This window comes from Panulirus ornatus, chromosome 17 (genome assembly GCF_036320965.1).
Source record: "Panulirus ornatus isolate Po-2019 chromosome 17, ASM3632096v1, whole genome shotgun sequence".
NCBI lineage: Eukaryota > Metazoa > Arthropoda > Malacostraca > Decapoda > Palinuridae > Panulirus > Panulirus ornatus.
In genome coordinates this window covers 8,784,318-8,801,644 of record NC_092240.1, presented here as the reverse complement: position 1 = coordinate 8,801,644, position 17,327 = coordinate 8,784,318, and the positions used below count along the sequence as shown (strand labels likewise).

Sequence of the window (17,327 nt, the reverse complement as noted above, 5' to 3'; positions counted from 1 at the left end):
AGAGGTAAATTTCAAATTATTACTGTCCTGATCACAAAAGCAAAGTTTCACGGGAAAAATAGCCATTTTCTATACTTTTTTGATATCAATTAGAAAATAACACTTATTATCCTGGAAAAAAAAAACGTAAATTTTTTTACACAGTTATCACGTATTTGGTAAAAGAAAAGCATTTTACATGGAATAAAAAGATTTTAAAAATGAGAGTAAAGAGATTTAGAGATCTGTGATGTTTGAAATAGGTATGGAATGTGACTTGAATGAAAACATCAAGCTTTAAAGTTGGGGTTTAAAAGAAAAGAATGGCAATTCAGCTGTATAGTCGAGAACTAATAATGATAAAGGATATTATGCAAAAGAAAGTGCACTTGCTTATAAAAAGGAAGAAAATGTATCTACTTATAAAAGGACTATTTAAACAATTTGTCAGATCCAATATGCTTCCTCACATTAGGCAATAGGGAGCCATTGATGTATGACAGTGATTCCTCACAGTAGTTTTCCACTGAGTTACCCCTTTTGCACTCATTCCCACTTCACTTTGTTCTTCCACCTTTTCTTTGACCTTCCTTCACATGTATTCCCATTTAGCATTACTAAATAATCTTTCGGTTATTTTTTTCCACACCTCTCACCTCAGTACAGTCTTATTCTATATCGGCCATCTTCTCCGCCTTGTGCTGTAACAGCTTTTCTCTATGTATTTATCACTCTTTCCTAACCTTACTTTCCTCATTTATTTCACTTATTAACTCTGACTCAGTACAATACCTTAAAGTACAGTTATGGAAGTGAGTGAGTTTAGAGCTACGAGATAAAGTGGCAGACTTTGTGCGGAAGTAATATGAATAGATTTTAGACCAGTAAAGTAGAAGTTTGGTAGGTAGTATCACAGAGCCTGTAGTGATGCGTGATCTATGTGTTTAAGAAGTTGGAATGTTCACTGGAAGAAATATTACATTAGAGATGGGGATTCTTTAGGAGAATTGAGAATGACATAATTTGAGGACTCCATTTCTCCTCAACTGTTCGTTCACAGAAAGTTTACAGATGTTCCAACCCACAATAATCAACAGTTAGATATTTCTCATCTAATTTCCATATCAGATTAACTTTAAAGTACCAAGTATGTATGTAAAATAAATGTAAAGGGTAAAATGTTTGTGATAAAAGGATTGTAATCCTATACTGAAAATTCATTTTCCCTTAATCAGATTTCCTCCAGTGAACATTCTTAAACATTTATATGATCCATCCTCTTTGGCATTAGATTGTGCAGGGTTATGAAACAATGTAGTGATAGTAGATTGATAACTTTTCTTGTGACATAGGGATAGATGGAAATAACTACAAGAAGAGTAAATGGAAATTTTTGTAAAGTTATAAGGTTCACTGTTACACTACATATTGCCCTCTAATATTTCATTTCCAACTCATTTTTTAAGCCCCTGCACTTCACCCACAGACTACTATACCATCAAACATACCCATCTCTGCCAGTAAAGACAGTGACCTCTCTTTCCACACATTCCTCAGAATGTCCATGACCTTCTCCCCCCTCATGCACCCTATAGGTCACTTCAGCTTCCTTGGTCCCACTTGTTGCCACATCAACTCTAAGGCATCTAAAATGCTTGACTTCCCCCAAGTTCTCTCCATTCAAACTCTCACTCCAAATAACCTGTTTCTTTTCGCTGCTGAACCTAATAACCTTGCCTGCTTTTATTCACACATATGTATAAGCATTACTGAACTCTGCTTGTATTTGGTTAAGCTATAGGTGAAAAAAAGAAACCTTTAGCAAGATTGTACCACCATCACTAGACAAAAAGGAGTGCTATCACGTTTTGGAACTTCTCACCCGTTAATTCCATTATTTTCCTCATACTTATCAAAATATAGCCTTGATGCTACAGGAGCCCCATTAAAAGGGCCCTGGAGCTACCTAATTAATTATTCATACAAACAGTATTTTTTACAAACAAATCACCCACTCAACCTAAAATTGTGCTTCACAAGCCAAAGTATCTACTATATCAAAATTAGATACAAAGGAGCTACAATTTCCTTTAACATGGCTACTGCAGCTTCAAGGCTGTGCTCCAATCAGGAACTAGGAAAAGATAGAATCCTTTGCAGAGAAGTTCCATGACAAGACTGGACTCGTCAACTGATGATGATGATACAGTCTCATTGAAGGTTGCTTCTCATTTGCAACATTACCACTTCCAGAAACCTGGATGGACCTTGAAGAATCATTAATGGAAGGATTATATATATGTTTATATATGTCATTGGTGAAGCAGGTACCACAACTTTCTTGTATAAGGAAATAACAAAATGCTAAAAGACAGGTTGCCAGAGCACAAGTGTACAGGGGGAAAAATAAAAGTGCGTAAGTTTGAAAGATGGAGATAATTAATGGGAATAAAAAAAAAATATGAGTACTAGGTAAATAGCATTGTGTGAAAGTAGTTGAATGGCTTCATGTGTGATAATCCTGAACTGGTGCTGAACTGTGGACGTGGCCATAGAAAAAAAAACTGTGGGAGAAAGGACAGTTCCATAATTTCTCTCATGATAGTGCTTCCATGGGTAACTGAGGACATTTAGTCTACAGAAAAGAATATTCACTTTGTTAATCATTGTACTGTCATCTTAAAAAAATATTTTTGTTAACTCCTTCAGGCAGCAAATCAGGAAATATTATTTAGAATCCCAATTTTTAATTTTTATGTGCAAGATTTCTGTTACTGGTAACATAGAGAATTGTAAAGTATTAGATGAGTAAGATATTCACCGAGTTCCATTTGCTTACCTATCTTTAGCAGTCTTTCACATCTTAAGGATTTTCTTTGAATGCTCCTTAGTAATATACCTATTTTTTCATATTTATGAATACTTATAGCACTGTATATTGTAAGTTAAAGAATGTAGTTTCGTAATGGACCAGTTTTGTATACAGCTTTAATTGTGTAAGAGACACGGCTAAAAGCATTTACGGTATGAGTAACATGGTATGGGGCGAATGCTTTGTAACTCATGATAGACAGTGACAGTCTGTGGTCCAAGCAGCGATACTTTCTCTAAAATGTGAAACATTAGTGCATTGTCGAGGGATTAGAGAAAGACCATGCTACAAGTACGGGAGATAGCACATACAATGTTCTTATTTGGTAGCTGTATCATAATGATGTTTGTATCTCATGTTGGATAATCTCAGTGAATTGATGCTTGGTTGTGCATTTATCTTTGAAGATATGACATATACAGTTTATTTATTTATAGTATTTAGTTACTCAGGTAGATGATACATGTAGATATTTCTAAGTAATAACAGCAGTTATCTACCATGTTGCAAAATTTACTTGGAATAAAACTAATTAGTTATAATGCAATAGACTTCAGGATATCGTCATTTTACATGAGTGTCCTTGTTGTACTGCCTATGCTTGCAGTCAGCATAATCCCAGTGATCATGAAGTTCAACTTTCATTTCTTTAGGAATGGTATATGATTTTATATACCTAGTCCAGTAGTGTTTCATATCAAAATTTAGAAAGTTCCTCATGTTACTGGGACTTCTCTAGTCATTTAGGTTACTGAAAACATATCATATCCAGCTTTTAATATTAGTTCTCATCATTCCTTACCAAATTTATATTCTTTTCTGTTATGATGTAAATCAAAATTCTCTCTATTCAAAAGTAAAAGTGGTGTACAGTAAGTGAACTGACATTATTTACCTTCCGAGTTGATAAGTAATTCCTGTCTACCACTAAAATGGTTTTATAAGTGGAGGAAGTTTTAAGCTTGAGACTTTTCTGTGTACCATGCTCACCTTTTCCTGACTTTTACCCATATATGTGGAAGGTATTAAGAATATACGGCGTGGGAGGCAAGTTGTTAGAAGCAGTGAAAAGTTTTTATCAAGGATGTATGGCATGTGTACGTGTAGGAAGAGAGGAAAGTGATTGGTTCTCAGTGAATGTAGGTTTGTGGCAGGGGTGTGTGATGTCTCCATGGTTGTTTAATTTGTTTATGGATGGGGTTGTTAGGGAGGTGAACGCAAGAGTTTTGGAAAGAGGGGCAAGTATGCAGTCTGTTGTGGATGAGAGAGCTTGGGAAGTGAGTCAGTTGTTGTTCGTTGATGACAGAGTGCTGGTGGCTGATTTGTGAGAGAAACTGCAGAAGCTGGTGACTGAGTTTGGTAAAGTGTGTGAAAGAAGAAAGCTGAGAGTAAATGTGAATGAGAGCAAGGTTATTAGGTACAGTAGGGTTGAGGGACAAGTCAATTGGGAGGTAAGTTTGAATGGAGAAAAACTGGAGGAAGTTAAGTGTTTTAGATATCTGGGAGTGGATTTGGCAGCGGATGGAACCAGGGAAGCGGAAGTGAGCCACAGGGTGGGGGGTTGGATGCGAAGGTTCTGGGTGTGTTGAAGAATGTGTGGAAGGCAAGAATGTTATCTTCAAGAGCAAAATTGGGTATGTTTGAAGGAATAGTGGTTCCAACAATGTTATATGGCTGCAAGGCATGATGGGCTATAGATAGGGTTGTGTGGAGAAGGGTGGATGTGTTGGAAATGAGATGTTTGAGGACAATATGTGGTGTGAGGTGGTTTGATCAAGTAAGTAATGAAAAGGTAAGAGAGATGTGTGGAAATAGAAAGTGTGGATGAGAGAGCAGAAGAGGGTGTTTTGAAATGGTTTGGTCACATGGAGAGAATGAGTGAGGAAAGATTGACTAAGAGGATATATGTGTCAGTGGTGGAGGGACCGAGGAGAAGTGGGAGACCAAATTGGAGGTGGAAAGATGGAGTGAAAAAGATTTTGAGTGATCGGGGCCTGAACATGCAGGAGGGTGAAAGGTGTGCAAGGAATAGAGTGAATTGGAACAATGTGGTATACCGGGGTCGATGTGCTGTCAATGGATTGAACCAGGGCATGTGAAGCGTCTGAGGTAAACCATGGAAAGTTGTGTGGGGCCTGGATGTGGAAAGGGAGCTGTGGTTTCGGTGCATTATTACATGACAGCTAGAGACTGAGTTTGAACGAATGGGGCCTTTGTTGTCTTTTTCCTAGCGCTACCTCGCACACATGAGGGGGGAGGGGGTTGTTATTCCACGTGTGGCAGGGTGGCGATGGGAATAAATAGGGGCAGACAGTATGAATTATGTACATGTGTATATATGTATATGCCTGTGTGTGTATATATATGGGTATATTGAGATGTATAGGTATGTATATGTGCGTGTGTGGACGTGTATGTATATACATGTGTATGTGGATGGGTTGGGCCATTCTTTCGTCTGTTTCCTTGCGCCTCCTCACTAATGCGGGAGACAGCGACAAAGCAAAATAAATAAAGTAATAAATAAATAAAAGCACTGTGCTAGCAAACCCTGAAGTTTCCCACTAATGTACACATATTTTTGTGAATCTTATCACACAAGAGGTAGAATTGTTTTCACATCTCCAAACATCATCTGAAACCCTAGAGTGTCTATCACATTTCCAGATGAAGGGGCTTACATTCCCTTACAATTTCTGAATAACTTACACTGATAACATCTGGTGTGAAACCTTTAAACCTTAAACTTTTATGCAACATTAAAAGTTTTAGAAAATATACAGGTAGATTAAAAAGAAGTACTTTAAACATATATGATAATACTGTGGAAAATGTTAATATATCTAAAATCTGCATTGTTTCCATGAATTCTTTTCATAATCATCCCAGGATCAATCTTTTTTTATCAAGGGTCTTTCCGAAGGCTCCTGAAGCCTATGGCAATACTATTTCCAGCAACAGGGAAATGTAGACTCCTTTGGAGAGAATTTCTTTGACAAGACTTTCCTGCTAATAACACAGCCTTGGCGATGGTGATTTTTCAATCATGATTTAAGCTCAAGCAGGTGGAGTCTGGTAACTCCTATACAGTTCAGTCCATACACCAGCTTACCACAGTATTTCAAAAACTTAATCTAATTTGCCAAATGTTTTAAAGTTTCAGGACTGTGTTTCTTAATACTGTATAACATCAGTTCTTACTGCAAACATTTAAGATTCTTTTCACTTTTGCTTCAATGTTAAACAGGTGGGAATCAGATACTCCCACTGTTCTCATAGCTTCAGCTAACTGGAACAGATATTCCGAGTTAGAACCACTTGGCCCAACTGCTCTGGCTATGATGTCAGCAATACCATCTTCATTAGCAGGGCCTGTGTAGAAAGGATTTGAATCACCTCCTGTAAGATAACAGAATGACAAGTCACAAATGCTGTAATAAAACACATCCTTGAAGAAATAAAAAGATACTTTTCCGTTAAGTTATCATTATCTGCATCATCCTTTCCTGTCATGTAGTTGAAAAGAAGAGCGTATGCAAGCATTTGAAAATTCTCTCAGTCTAAAACCATTCTCACTTAGAAACCCATGTACTATGTTCTTTTGACATGTTTTGTAGCTAACTGTTCAATCAACTCTTATGATATTATTTATGCCATAACCTCTATTAACAGTGCATGTATCATAGTACTGCCTTATTGTCTAGCTTATCTAATTTTTACCAAGGATGGGGGAAATAAAGATTACTATCCACAAATCTACCAGTGTCATAAAAGGCAAGTAAGAAAAGTGGGAGGTGGGGGCTTGAAATCCATCCTTCCTGTTTTCATTTCTAAAAGAAGAAACAGAGGAAGCCAAGTGAATATTTTTCCTCAAAAGCTGTCATCTGTTCCTGATGCTATATTGTTACATGTGGAACCAAGAAATAAGAAAACAGAAAATCTATATTAAATTACAGTACAGTACATGCATTAATTTCTAACTTATTAGCCTTTTCTTGCTTGAGCAAGGCATTGACTGGAAAAGACATCCGAGCATTATGAGGGAAAAATCCACACTTGGCTCCTATTGTGATAGTAAGAGTGTGGATTAGAAAGCTGAAGAAGGTATGGTGAAATGGTTTGAACATATGGAGAGAATGAGTGAAAAGAGGTTGACAAAGAGGATGTGTGTGTCATAAGTGGAAGCACTTCCCCATCTCTCCCTCCTGATGCTATTAGGACAAGGAGATGGTAGATATGAAATCGGAGGTGGAAGGATAGAGTGAAAAAGATTTCGAATGCTTGGGGCCTGAGCATGCAGAGGGATGAAAGGAATACAGAGGAGAGAGAAGTAAAGTTATGTGGTATACTAGGGGCAATGTGTTGCCAATGGACTGAACCGGGACATATGAAGCAGATGGGGGAAACCATGGAAAGGTGTGTAGGGCTTGGTTGTGGATAGAGGGCTGAGGTTTCACTGTATTAGTCATGACAGCATGGGAATGGCTAAGAGCGAATGAGACCTTTTTTACTATCTTGATGTAGGAAATGGCAAATAAATATGAAAAATAATAATCCTGTTGATAATGTACAGATGTGAAGTGTGGGCCTTAGATATCAATTTACAGGAAAGGGTGAATGTGTTGAAAATTAAATATTTGAGGACAATATGTGGTGTTAAGAGAGTTGATCAAATAAGAAATGATAGGGCAAGATGATACTGTAGTGAGAGGAGTATGTATGAGAGCTAAAAGAGGGCATGCTGAAATGGTTTGGACATGTGGAGGACTAGTGAAGATACATGACTACCTACCATGTATCTATGACAAGATTTTGCCTTGGTGACAGGGATAATACACTGTGCTCAACACATGATATGTATGCTGACAAATAACTTTTGTCGACTGCCTCACCTTGCCCCCTCACTTGTATTGTATGATGCTGTTCTTTAAGGCAGCTATTCCTCTAGCATAGTCACCTATTCTAGGTTCATCTGGTATTCTCTTCAACCATGAATCTAATCTTCTGAATATTTCTGTAATCACCTCACTGAAATTCTGTAGATCACCAATATCACATTAAATGGTGGTTTCAACTTCTTTGTTGGGCATTAAGGCATCTTTGTCTTCTGCACTGTGGTATGTTTCTAGGAATTACTTATTGTCCTCATCTGATTGCATTCAGGTTTAGAACACTGATCTTCATTTCCTCTGTTTGTTGCTGGGCATATATTATTATGTCTCTCTCCCTTCGACATTGAACACTGGAGCTCTTGTTTTAGTCATTCATGGTAATTCATATACTCCACTCCATTTACCTTACAAGAGAAATGTTTCTGTACTCTTTCTATCTTGTTTGGTTCAGTCTGTTTTACTGGTGACAATACAACACAGCTGTCCTTGAGTTTACTTCTTATATACTGTCTCTTGCAGCAAATGTTCTCAATATCATTCCATTCATTAGCTGTCTTGAAAGCACAATCTCTTCAGTATGTTCCTTAAATTCAAGTGATACTTTGATAATCACTCCCAAATCTGACCTTTGCTTCATTCTCTATTTCTTTTCCTGTAAGGCCTCTGTATACAGGCACTGCCATGATATTTGTTGTTCCATGGCTAATATGTTCAAATCTCTCTTTAAATTCCACTTAGTTCTCAACTGCCCATCTGTAGATATCATCCAGTCCCTTTGAAGATTTTCTCGGCTTTCCAAATTCTGTCACTTTACTTCTCTCAAGTCATCTGCAAACAAAAATTTGACTACAGTCTCTCTTACTCCTTTATCTGTGCCAGAGATCAATGATTACAAAGACTATTGCAGCTAAAACTGTTCCTTGCTGTACTCAAGACAGTACATCTTAAGTTTCCATTTGCAACAATGAATTTTCCATTGGTTAAAAATTCTTTGTTCCACTTACTTACATTTCCTTCTATATTTTGACTTTCCAATACAATAACACTCCACATTTTACTTTATTAAATACTTTTGCACATTCAAGAAAAACTCTATTCTTTTCCCAACCATCAAACATTTGTAAATCATTATAATAGGCTAGTAGATGTGTTTGCATACCTTTACCAGGGACAAAACCAAGCTGTACTTCATTAATTAATCTGTTTGAAATAAGATGTTCCATTACATGTTTTTTAATACTTTCTCAAATATTCTCTTTGATTATGGGTAAAATTAGGCTAACTGGTTTGTATTGTTCTGACAGTAATTTGGATCCTACCTGATCCAGGAGCTGAGTTTCTTGAAGTTGATCAACTGCTTCAATCAAATCACTTCCTGTAGAGTTATACCTGTGAATGCATGCTCATCATAATCATTAAATATTTCATCATCTAATAGAATGTACACACTGAAATCAGAGCAATGTGGAAAACAGTTCCTAGAAACCAAGAAGAAAGTGAAAGAGTGGAATGAAAGGTGCTGCGAGTGTTCAGGGTCTAAATATACGGATGGGTGTGAGGTGGGCAATGGATATAGCATTTTGGAGTAATGTGATATAAAGGGGACAATGTGCTGTCGATAAGTTAATCCTGGGTGCATGAAATTGCTGAGGAAAACATCAGAAAAGTCAGTGGGGTCTGGCTGTGGTTATGAGGCTCTGGTTTCAATGCACTGCACATGACAGTGTGTGTATGTAAGCATCTGTTCCTGGCACTACTTGCTTGTGGGGGAAACATGAATCTTGCTCACACCCTCTAGTCACCTTGAATGAAGAATCACTCCCACTGAACAAAAAAAAAAACCATCATTCTAAGCATCACATCTGACACACATGACATTCACTTCCTACACTATTAACATCAACACAAAAGCAACACACTATAAGCCCTCAGAACCCTAACTGGCACCAGATATGGACTCCACTTTGAATTATGAATTACAAGACATGGTCGATTGTGTTTATGAAAGGACTCTTGAAGCAAAAAGATACCTAGGTATATAGTAAGGTGCCACGGTGCAACTGATGAATCTTGAGGATGAAAGAGTACTGTTTTACGATGGTAACCATCTTTCTCTCGATGATCAAGATAGGCTATCACTTCTTCTTGATCTTCCTCACTAATCTTGTAAGCAATGCCCCATACCTGTTCCTGTGAACACACAAAGTAGTTAATACAATATACTTGTGGTTTTAACATGAATGAAAAGTCACTCGGCAAGGATGCACTATCCTAAGCTAATGAAAAGGAGTACAGTATTGTTGAGAAACTTCTCATTCCAAGATTCTCCTGCTCCTGATTGCAGCTTATCCCTGAAGCTGCATGAGCCCCATAAAAAGGGTCCTGCAGTTATGAAATAAGATTTATCATAATAATATATGACATGTGTAAGGTGAGAGGTGGGTAAATCAGATAAGGTAGTGAGTGATGAGATGACAAAGGAAAGTTGCTAGTGAAAGAGAAAAGAGAGTTATATATGTGAGACTTACAGGAAAAGAGTGCAAATAATTGGGAGATATAAGAGAAAGTGACTAGAGGTAAAGGGGAAGTCTACATTTCCTTGCTACTATGAGTTGTGTAGCCTTAGGTGGTAGGAGCCTTGATAAAGAAGTCCTGGGTACCACCAGTCTTTCAAAGAATTCGGTCATGGGGTAATTACTAATAAATAAATAAAATATAATCATGGTGTGGAGTTACCAGACTCCTCTTGCTCAAGTATATACCATGACTGAAAAAGTCTCCTTTGATGAGGTTGCTTAATTTGGAGTAAATTTTTCAATGAATTTTTCACTCCAAAGGAGTCTATATTTTCTTGTTACTGGAAGTAGTGCAAACTTGGCTGCAGGAGCCTTTAGAAAGGTCCTGGGTAACACTAGGGTTCAATCATAGAAGTTGGTCCTGGGATGATTATGAATATATAAAATATTATAGCTGTTAGCAGACTCCACTTGCCTCCTATGGTGAGGCTGTTTTCATCAGTAGATGAAACAAAGTCCATCTTGTCTGCCACCGAGTGTAGTGCAGCTCTGAAGCAGAAAGAGCCCCTGGTTAAGGGTCCTGGGGTTATTGCCCCTGAACACCTTTCACACTGTGGCCCTGGGATTGTATGATTATAATCAAATATATTATCATCATTATTATCACCAATATTATTATCATTATTATCATTATCATTACTTTTATTATAGTAGTTCCAGCAATGTTACATGGTTGCGAGGCATGGACTATAGATAGAGTTGTACGGAGGAGGGTGGATAAGTTGGAAATGAAATGTTTGAGGACAATATGTGGTGTAAGGTGGTTTGATCGAGTAAGTAATGAAAGGGTAAGGAAGGTGTGTGGAAATAAAAAGAGTGTGGTTGAGAGAGCAGAAGAGGGTGTATTGAAATGGTTTGGTACCATGAGTGAGGAAAGACTGACAAAGAGGATATGTGTGTCAGGGGTGAAGTGAACAAGGTGGAAGGATGGAGTGAAAAAGATTTTGAGTGATCAGGGCCTGAACATACAGGAGGGTGAGAGGCATGCAAGGGATAGAGTGAATTGGAACAATGTGGTACATTGGGGTCGACGTGCTGTCAATGGACTGAACCAGGGTATGTGAAGTGTCAGGGGTAAACCATGGAAAGGTCTGTGGGGCATGGATGTGTATAGGGAGCTGTGGTTTCAGTACATTACACATGATAGCTAGAGACTGAGTGTGAATGAATGTGGCCTTTTTTGTCTGTTTTCCTGATGCTGTCTCGCTGAAGTGGAGGATAGTGATGCTATTTCCTGTGGGGCAGGGGAGCAACAGGAATGGATGAAGGCAAGTATGAATATGTCAATGTGCATATATGTATATGTCTGTGTATGTATATATATGAATATGGTGATATGCATATGTATGTGTATGTATGGGCGTTTATGTATGCATATGTGTATATGAGTGGATAGGCCATTCTTTGCCATTTCCCGCATTAGCGAGGTAGCGTTAAGAATAGAGGACTGAGCCTTAGGGGGAATATCCTCACTGGGACCCCCCTCCCTCCCCTTTTAGTCACCTTCTACAACACGCAGGGAATACTTGGGAAGTATTCTTTCTCCCCTATCTCCAGAGATAACACATATGAAACATATAATGGAAGGGTAAGAGAGATTTATTTATTTATTCATTATACTTTGTCGCTGTCTCCTGCGTTAGCGAGGTAGCGCAAGGAAACTGACGAAAGAATGGCCCAACCCACCCACATACACATGCGTATACATACACGTCCACACATGCATATATACACATCTATACATCTTAACATATACATATATATATATACACACAGACATATACATATATATGCATTTACATAATTCATACTGTCTGCCGTTGTTCATTCCTGTCGCCACCCCGCCACACATGAAATGACAACCCCCTACCCCGGCATGTGCGCGAGGTAGCACTAGGAAAAGACAACAAAGGCCATATTCATTCACACTCAGTCTCTAGCTGTCATGTATAATGCACAGAAACCATAGCTCCCTTTCCACATCCAGGCCCCACACAACTTTCCGTGGTTTACCCCAAACGCTTCACATGCCCTGATTCAATCCATTGACAGCACATCGACCCCAGTATACCACATCGTTCCAATTCACTCTATTCCTTGCACACCTTTCACCCTCCTACATGTTCAGACCCCGATCACTCAAAATCTTTTTCACTCCATCCTTACACCTCCAATTTGGTCTCCCACTTCTCCTTGTTCCCTCCACCTCTGACACATATATCCTCTTTGTCAATCTTTCCTCACTCATTCTCTCCATGTGACCAAACCATTTCAAAACACCCTCTTCTGCTCTCTCAACCACACTCTTTTTATTACCCTTTCATTACTTACTCGGTCAAACCACCTCACACCAAATACTGGCTTCAAACATCTCATTTCCAGCACATCCATCCTTCTCTGCACAACTCTAACTATAGCCCACGCCTCGCAACCATATAACATTGCTGGAACCACTATTCCTTCAAACATACCCATGTGTGGTAATAAAAAGATTGTGGTTAAGACAGCAGAAGAGGGTATGTTGAAATGGTTTGGACACATGAAGAGAATGAGTGAGAGATGATTGACGAAGAGGATATATGTGTCAGAGGTGGAGGGAACAAGGAGATGCGGGACACCAAACTGGAGGTGGAAGGATGGAGTGAAAAAGATTTTGAGCAATTGGGGCCTGAACATACAGGAGGGTAAAAGGCATGCAAGGAATAGAGTGAATTGGAACAATGTGGTATACTGGGGTCAATATGTTGTCAATGGATTGAACCAGGGCATGTGAAGCATCTGGGGTAAACCATAGAAAGGTTTGTGGGGCCTGGATGTGGAAAGGGAGCTGTGGTTTCGGTGCACTAAACATGACAGCTAAAGACTGAAAGTGAACAAATGTGGCCTTTGTTGTCTTTTCCTGGCACTGTCTCGCTGGAGGGTGGAGGGGATGCTATTTCATGTGTGGTGGGGTGGCAATGGGAAAGGAAGAAGGCAGCAAGTATGAATATGTACATGTGTATGTATGTCTATGTCTGTGTATGTATATGTATGTACACATCGAAATATATATGTATATGTGCATGTATGGAAGTTTATGTATATACATATGGTTTGGCCACATGGAGAGAATGCGTGAGGAAAGATTGACAAAGAGGATATATGTGTCAGAGGTAGAGGGAACCAGGAGAAGTGGGAGACCAAATTGGAGGTGGAAAGATGGAGTGAAAAAGATTCTGAGTGATTGGGGCCTGAACATGCAGGAGGGTGAAAGGCGTGCAAGGAAAAGAGAGAATTGGAACTATGTGGTATACCGGGGTCAACGTGCTGTCAATGGATTGAACCAGGGCATGTGAAGCATCTGGGGTAAACCATGGAAATTTTTGTGGGGCCTGGACGTGGAAAGGGAGCTGTGGTTTCGGTGCATTATACATGACAGCTAGAGACTGAGTGTGAATGAATGTGGGCTTTGTTGTCTTCTAGCGCTACCCTGCGCTATATATATATATATATATATATATATATATATATATATATATATATATATATATATATATATATATATTATCCCTGGGGATAGGGGATTAAGAATACTTCCCACGTATTCCCTGCGTGTCGTAGAAGGCGACTAAAAGGGGAGGGAGTGGGGGGCTGGAAATCCTCCCCTCTCGGTTTTTTTTAATTTTCCAAAAGAAGGAACAGAGAATTGGGCCAGGTGAGGGTATTCCCTCAAAGGCCCAGTCCTCTGTTCTTAATGCTACCTCGCTAATGCGGGAAATGGCGAATAGTTTGAAAGAAAGAAATATATATATATATACATTTTTTTTTTGCTTTGTCGCTGTCTCCCGCGTTTGCGAGGTAGCGCAAGGAAACAGACGAAAGAAATGGCCCAACCCACCCCCATACACATGTATATACATACACGTCCACACACGCAAATATACATACCTACACAGCTTTCCATGGTTTACCCCAGACGCTTCACATGCCCTGATTCAATAGACTGACAGCACGTCAACCCCGGTATACCACATCGATCCAATTCACTCTATTCCTTGCCCTCCTTTCACCCTCCTGCATGTTCAGGCCCCGATCACACAAAATCTTTTTCACTCCTGCATGTTCAGGCCCCGATCACACAAAATCTTTTTCACTCCATCTTTCCACCTCCAATTTGGTCTCCCACTTCTCGTTCCCTCCACCTCCGACACATATATCCTCTTGGTCAATCTTTCCTCACTCATTCTCTCCATGTGCCCAAACCATATCAAAACACCCTCTTCTGCACTCTCAACCACACTCTTTTTATTTCCACACATCTCTCTTACCCTTACGTTACTTACTCGATCAAACCACCTCACACCACACATTGTCCTCAAACATCCCATTTCCAGCACATCCACCCTCCTGCGCACAACTCTATCCATAGCCCACGCCTCGCAATCATACAAAATTGTTGGAACCACTATTCCTTCAAACACACCCATTTTTGCTTTCTGAGATAATGTTCTCGACTTCCACACATTCTTCAAGGCTCCCAGGATTTTCGCCCCCTCCCCCACCCTATGATCCACTTCCGCTTCCATGGTTCCATCCGCTGCCAGATCCACTCCCAGATATCTAAAACACTTTACTTCCTCCAGTTTTTCTCCATTCAAACTTACCTCCTAATTGACTTGACCCTCAACCCTACTGTACCTAATAACCTTGCTCTTATTCACATTTACTCTTAACTTTCTTCTTTCACACACTTTACCAAACTCAGTCACCAGCTTCTGCAGTCTCACACATGAATCAGCCACCAGCGCTGTATCATCAGCGAACAACAACTGACTCACTTCCCAAGCTCTCTCATCCACAACAGACTGCATACTTGCCCCTCTTTCCAAAACTCTTGCATTCACCTCCCTAACAACCCCATCCATAAACAAATTAAACAACCATGGAGACATCACACACCCCTGCCGCAAACCTACATTCACCGAGAACCAATCACTTTCCTCTCTTCCTACAAGTACACATGCCTTACATCCTCGATAAAAACTTTTCACTGCTTCTAACAACCTGCCTCCCACACCATATATTCTTAATACCTTCCACAGAGCATCTCTATCAACTCTATCATATGCCTTCTCCAGATCCATAAATGCAACATACAAATCCATTTGCTTTTCTAAGTATTTCTTACATACATTCTTCAAAGCAAACACCTGATCCACACATCCTCTACCACTTCTGAAACCACACTGCTCTTCCCCAATCTGATGCTCTGTACATGCCTTCACCCTCTCAATCAATACCCTCCCATATAATTTACCAGGAATACTCAACAAACTTATACCTCTGAAATTTGAGCACTCACTCTTATCCCCTTTGCCTTTGTACAATGGCACTATGCACGCATTCCACCAATCCTCAGGCACCTCACCATGAGTCATACATACATTAAATAACCTTACCAACCAGTCAATAATACAGTCACCCCCTTTTTTAATAAATTCCACTGCAATACCATCCAAACCTGCTGCCTTGCTGGCTTTCATCTTCTGCAAAGCTTTTACTACCTCTTCTCTGTTTACCAAATCATTTTCCCTAACCCTCTCACTTTGCACACCACCTCGACCAAAACACCCTATATCTGCCACTCTATCATCAAACACATTCAACAAACATTCAAAATACTTACTCCATCTCTTTCTCACATCACCATTACGTGTTATCACCTCCCCATTTGCGCCCTTCACTGAAGTTCCCATTTGCTCCCTTGTCTTACGCACTTTAATTTTGCTTTGTCGCTGTCTCCAGCGTTTGCGAGGTAGCGCAAGGAAACAGACGAAAGAAATGGCCCAACCCACCCCCATACACATGTATATACATACATGTCCACACACGCAAATATACATACCTATACATCTCAATGTACACATATAGATACACACACAGACACATACATATATACCCATGCACACAATTCACATATATATATATATATTTTTTTTTTTTTATACTTTTTATATATATATATATATATATATTTTTTTTTTTTATACTTTGTCGCTGTCTCCCGCGTTTGCGAAGTAGCGCAAGGAAACAGACGAAAGAAATGGCCCAACCCTCCCCATACACATGTACATACACACGTCCACACACGCAAATATACATACCTACACAGCTTTCCATGGTTTACCCCGGACGCTTCACATGCCTTGATTCAATCCACTGACAGCACGTCAACCCCTGTATACCACATCGCTCCAATTCACTCTATTCCTTGCCCTCCTTTCACCCTCCTGCATGTTCAGGCCCCGATCACACAAAATCCTTTTCACTCCATCTTTCCACCTCCAATTTGGTCTCCCTCTTCTCCTCGTTCCCTCCACCTCCGACACATATATCCTCTTGGTCAATCTTTCCTCACTCATTCTCTCCATGTGCCCAAACCATTTCAAAACACCCTCTTCTGCTCTCTCAACCACGCTCTTTTTATTTCCACACATCTCTCTTACCCTTACGTTACTTACTCGATCAAACCACCTCACACCACACATTGTCCTCAAACATCTCATTTCCAGCACATCCATCCTCCTGCGCACAACTCTATCCATAGCCCATGCCTCGCAACCATACAACATTGTTGGAACTACTATTCCTTCAAACATACCCATTTTTGCTTTCCGGGATAATGTTCTCGACTTCCACACATTTTTTCAAGGCTCCCAAAATTTTCGCCCCCTCCCCCACCCTATGATCCACTTCCGCTTCCATGGTTCCATCCGCTGACAGATCCACTCCCAGATATCTAAAACATATATATATATATATATATATATATATATATATATAGAAAGCGACTAGATGGGACGGGAGCGGGGGGCCAGAAATCCTCCCCTCCTTGTATTTTTAACTTTCTAAAATGGGAAACAGAAGAAGGAGTCACGCGGGGAGTGCTCATCCTCCTCGAAGGCTCAGACTGGGGTGTCTAAATGTGTGTGGATGTAACCAAGATGTGAAAAAAGGAGAGATAGGTAG

General features: G+C 39.6%; 1 protein-coding gene across 4 annotated transcripts in view; it reads right to left on the bottom strand.

Annotated features, from left to right (window-relative positions):
* Positions 1-3,613: 3,613 nt before the first annotated feature.
* Positions 3,614-17,327, bottom strand: part of LOC139754554 (putative glutathione-specific gamma-glutamylcyclotransferase 2) — a 52,928-nt gene continuing 39,214 nt past the window's right edge. The window contains exons 4-6 of one of the 4 annotated variants that reach the window (XM_071671903.1): positions 9,774-9,933; positions 9,063-9,118; positions 6,047-6,250 (exon numbers count right to left, since the gene is read on the bottom strand). In XM_071671903.1, coding sequence (XP_071528004.1) covers positions 6,188-6,250; positions 9,063-9,118; positions 9,774-9,933 — 279 coding nt within the window. In that variant the 3' untranslated portion in view covers positions 6,047-6,187. Of the gene's footprint in view, positions 6,251-9,062; positions 9,119-9,773; positions 9,934-17,327 lie in introns of those variants that run through there. The other 3 variants (XM_071671900.1, XM_071671901.1, XM_071671904.1) reach the window with 3 other exon arrangements.